Here is a 5,185-nt window from a genome sequence, read left to right on the forward strand (position 1 = left end):
TAAAACACCACTTAAAAGAAAACTTGTTTTTTTCAAAGTCCTATCCACTCTATATCCAACTACAACTCTGCTGCACAATCATCTCTATATGACTGTAATGACTTGTCAATCAAGCAGGTATAAAAGCATCAGGAGACTAAAATCCAGGTACAAGGCTGGGAGGAAAGTCTTAGGCCCCTTCCATACTTGCAAGTTCAGTGCATCACACTCTCAGCGATTGTTGCCTTGATCGCCCGGCCCGAACGCTGCAAACCAGAACTGAACTCAGCATGTCAGGTCAGTTCCGTTTTGCAGCATTCGGGCCGGGCGATCCAGGCAGCACTCGCTGAGAGTGTGATGTAAGATCAGCGCATTACATTCACAAGTGTGCAAGGGGCCTTCGTTTTAGACGAATAAGCTAAATTTATTGCATCTCATAAAACCTCTTTAAAACACAGAAAACAATGTAGCACACACTTTCATTTCTATATCTGGTAAACACAGGAACAGATAAAGCAATCCAGATATTAAGACCGGGAGCCAAACCTCACTATGGAAAGGGGAGAGGTAAGCGGCATGAGAAAGAGGCCAAACTGTGTATAACGCATCACTTTTACACACCTACATTTCTCCGCCTTCTCTGCATCACTTTACAACCAACAGTTTTATAATTAGCAAATTATGTTTTTGCCAATCACACTATAAAAGCAGAACATTAAATCTTGGGATAAACACAGGATAAAACCACTTTCATCAAGTTCTCTAAAATCCAGCACAACATCCTCGCTTCCACAGCCCCACCTGATCCTTACCCACTATAATGCAATAAAATAATCAGCAATTACACTACAATTTCTCTCCAGCATATAAAACTTGGGATTCTTCTGGAAAAACAAATGTCCCTTTGATTAACAGGAGCATAAACCATAATAACAATTATTCTTCAACCTAATAATACCTCAAAGCTTAAAAAAACCACTGAAGTAAAATGTGCAACGACCAGAAACCGTTACCATTTCTCTATTCATTCCCAATAATTGACCACATTTACACATTTAGTATTATAAACCTCCATCCTCCCTCCTTACTCAATGCATCTCACATTCGGAGTGGTAACACTTACTCAGGGTAATGGAGAAATACTACTTACCTTATTAGGTTCCTCTAGGAAGCTTTGGTCACCAGTCCTCAACTTACATCTACGTGACCTCCACTTCACATCCCAAAGCCAGACTGGTGTCATCCACAAGAAACATCACCGTTGTTTGGCTGGGGCTGCTGTTGGACTCATTGGTGGCTTCATCAACTATGATGCATTCTATGTCCCCATGATTTTCCACTATTATATATTCATCCTCTGCTTCTATGATGATAATCTCACCGTTATATTCCTGAATACCATCTTCTGCAAATAATAATTGAAAAGGTTCCTCCAGAATATCTTCTACTCCCCATGGAATTTCGGCATAACTTGGGACACTAAGAAGACTCCTGGCCTTGGGATCCTGGCAAAGCAGCACATGAAAAATTTCCTGGGCTGCTCCGTTGAAATTTTCCCAATGCTTCGGAGGTGGAACATGATCTACCCCATTTTGCCAACAAACAAATTTCCTAAAAAGTTGATCCTGCTCGACCGCTCTTCTCCACGGAAATTTTCCAGAAAATGCGACAAACAACAAAACACCCAAGGCAAATATATCCACGCTTGCATCGTTAATTATGGTTTCGGTAAGTCTTAAATTACAAAGCTCCGGCGACATGTAGGGAATTATGGGGGACATAAATGGAACAGGAGTTCCCACCTGCTGGGTCAAGCCAAAGTCACTCAGCTTGACATGGTGACATTCCTTGTCCATTAATAAAACGTTGTCAGGCTTGAGGTCTCTGTGCACCAGTTGTTTGCTGTGCATGAACTCCAGAGCTCCGCACAGCTGTAGTGCACAGCGCCGCACCATCACCTCTGGAATCCCCACCTAGAAAAGAAGATATTATTAGACGTGTGCATTATGTAAATGATAAAATATGTAACTATAAATTTATCAAATCTTGGCTTAAGTCAACATCAGTGGTCTCCAGCCTGTGGCCCTCTGGTTGCTGTAAAACCACTACTCCTAAAATTTCATGACCTACACATCAGCGGCAGGACTACAGGTTATATATCACTGATCTTATAATATAAAACCTCTTTAGGAATAAGTAACCAAACCATTCATGACCACATTTCATTGAATTCATTTTAACATCTACAAAAAAAATTTTCTAAATTCCAAAAACATTATTTTTTCCATAATTTCATCTGAGATACTTACATCACGCTGGATGAGAGCGCAGAGGGTTCCTGCAGGAGCCAAATCCTGGGCCAGCACATAGTGGTCCACACAGTCCACAATGGAGGAGTGCGTGAAGATGATCCCATGGTAGCTGGACAGGAAGATGGAGGTACAAAGCTCCTCTAGGAAGGAGGTCCTCTTTGTTTTGCTCTTTTCCATCATTTTGAGGGCAACCATTTTACCTGATAAGAAGAAAATTTTATCAATAAAATTCTATAATATTTGGAAATGATATTTAAATTGAAGGGGCGGTCTTCTAGCTTCATGAAATCTATTAGAGTTGTTAGATATTGAGTGGAGTGGGGATCCTTTTTTCAAGGCGCTCATCATTTTCTTTTTTTTTTCATTACACAAATCTAATACAGACATAACATTGCACAGGCAACAGTAATACAACAGAAAAATTATAACCGTTTCTAACATACAAGCATAGAAACCTCCCATGCCCACCCCTCCCCTGCCCAGACCGAGGTGTACAATTGACCTGTATGCAGTAGGGTATTGACTTTTGCCGATATTTAAGGACTGGACTCCTAAGTGCAACTCTTATCCAATGCTAGTAAGTTCCCTATGGTAGCATTCTCTCTGTACATTTGATAGCCCTACACATGCAGTAAAGCATCTGTCAGTAGTGCACCTGACGGTAACCCAGGAGTATCAATCCGCATTCCCCAAATGGCATCAAATTTCTTTGACGTGTTTCTTTTTTTGTATACTGCTCGTTCTAATCTTGTGTAGTTATTCTAGCTGCTACGTAAGCGTTCATCCTTTTCATAAAGAATTATTACTCTTCATAAAGTAGACAACATGTAATGCAAAGCAGAATGGTTATTCCACAGATGACCTTTCAGTCAAATTTGGAATTCAAATTTGGAAGTCATAAGTCTCATTGGCAAAGAAAATAATGAATTCTATAACATGAAAACCACCATCTAAAGAACTTTCAAAATTGTTACCCATTTGTAAAGGCAAAAAAACAAAACAACCTTCTAAAAATATTACATAGATTATTCACTAAACTGAATCTTTTATAGACCTTTCATACTGGGTATTTACCTGTTGCCCTCTCACGTGCCTTGACCACTTGGCCGTAGGTTCCTTGTCCCAGATACTCCAGGAACTGGAAATTCCTTTCGGAAATCTTTTGCAGCTCAAAGTTGCAGAATTCCATGGTGGATTTGTAGATGTTTAATCCTGATAGTGAGTGGACAATGATAATTCAAGAAGGTCTCCAAGAAGTTGGATTTGTCTTTATGGGTCACAGGAGAATAAATCTCTTGCAGGGTCAGTTCTGTAGAAAATCTAGAAGAGGATCCAGTTTCCAAAAAACTGACTGCTATCCAAGAGGCCCATCTGTCTTTTATAGGGAAACTATGACTAATAGTTGATGTCCCTCCCCTTCCATAGGTAATGGAGTGTAAATGACCCTCTTATCATATGCAAATACAGATTTCACCTGGACGTTGATGTGATTATGTGTGACATTTGGATCTATTAACATATTATTGTTCTTCTGTACAACACAACAAACCTTTTCTATATGTAATGTTTATGGCTTTGTTTTGCAGGTTTCACTGTCTCCAGAGAATATTATGCACCTTCCATCAGATGTCAACTCCATTTTATCCGGAGTGGATTCTATGTAGACACTTACCAGTAGATAGAATTATTCTGAATGTTGTCATTTACTATTGGGACACAAATTCCTTTCTAGTATTGAGTGATGAAGTCGCTATTATTAATATATAACAAAGAACAGTTGTAACTGCTGGTGGATCCCATCAATCCCTAGTATTAAGTACAGGACGGACAACAATAGAGGGAACTAAGGAGGAAATAGGAATACAAATGTTATACAAAAATGGGACATGGAGAAGTTGTGGTGATGTAGGCGTCTTCTACATAGTATCTGCTCCTGGCCAATTCTGAGGTATAATATACCAGGGATATAATAATGTGAGGTATAAGTTGTGATGAGGAAGAGGGTTAGAGTATACATGTGTGTCCTTTATAAAGATGATCCCAAGCCTTCATGTTTAGACTTTGTTCTGGATGATACCAGATACTGGGTCATGTTCCAGTAGTTTGAGGTGTTGGATAAGGAATATGGCTGCTGAGTTTGTGGGATTGGCATCATTTTCTGCAAAATGACCAAAGTCTTTCATATCTTTGCTCTTCCAGCAGATTTTGTATCTATAGTTTTACATCTAGGACATGTATTTTTAGATTTGAGATTCTAGTAGTAGTTCTATACAATGACCGTTTTGTGTTCCATTTAGAACAATTAAATCCTTCCAGACCTTTATCATGAAATGTATCACATTGTGGGGGAGATTATGAGGTCTCTATAATTTCTAGCCATGTTTATTCTCTTTCTGCTGACCATCACTCTGAGGTCACATATACACAGTCTGTATGGAGTTGGTTGCTCTGCTTAACCTGCCGATGGCTAAAGTTCCCTGCCGCACCGTGACCCTGCATAATAGAAGTCATTGGGGTTATAAGATAGATGTTATTTGTGTTGCCAGATCACGGTCCCATTTATGGATGGTTGGTTTTTTTAACATTTTTTTTATGTTTGACAAATTGTTTAATAAATATAATTTTCTTTTCTGAAGTTTACCGATTTTATGTAGGGTCAATTTTGGCGTTTGGTCACATTTCATGTAGTTGTTGGGTCTGTGTCTGGGTATTTATTCTGGGATAGTATAGTCATGTATACAGACAGGAGGAACATATCATGTGGTGCCATCTTTCTGCACCAGGAGGATTCGGTCTTTCATGACAGATTTTTTATTTTTTTAAATTTGTGTTAGTTACCCAATACTGCGATGCAGAGGTATAATGTCCTGCCATATGGAAAGAAATATCCTGTT

At 39.2% G+C, this 5,185-nt stretch overlaps 1 protein-coding gene across 1 annotated transcript; it reads right to left on the reverse strand.

Moving 5' to 3' along the window:
* Positions 1-1,178: 1,178 nt before the first annotated feature.
* On the reverse strand, positions 1,179-3,480 carry LOC140122913 (serine/threonine-protein kinase SBK1-like). The gene is made up of 3 exons (XM_072144155.1): positions 3,366-3,480; positions 2,289-2,491; positions 1,179-1,952 (listed from the first exon to the last, which is right to left on the reverse strand). The coding sequence occupies exons 1-3, from the start codon at positions 3,478-3,480 to the stop codon at positions 1,179-1,181; spliced, it is 1,092 nt and encodes a 363-aa protein (XP_072000256.1).
* Between the last annotated feature and the right edge of the window lie 1,705 nt (positions 3,481-5,185).

This window comes from Engystomops pustulosus, chromosome 3, assembly GCF_040894005.1.
Source record: "Engystomops pustulosus chromosome 3, aEngPut4.maternal, whole genome shotgun sequence".
Lineage (NCBI taxonomy): Eukaryota > Metazoa > Chordata > Amphibia > Anura > Leptodactylidae > Engystomops > Engystomops pustulosus.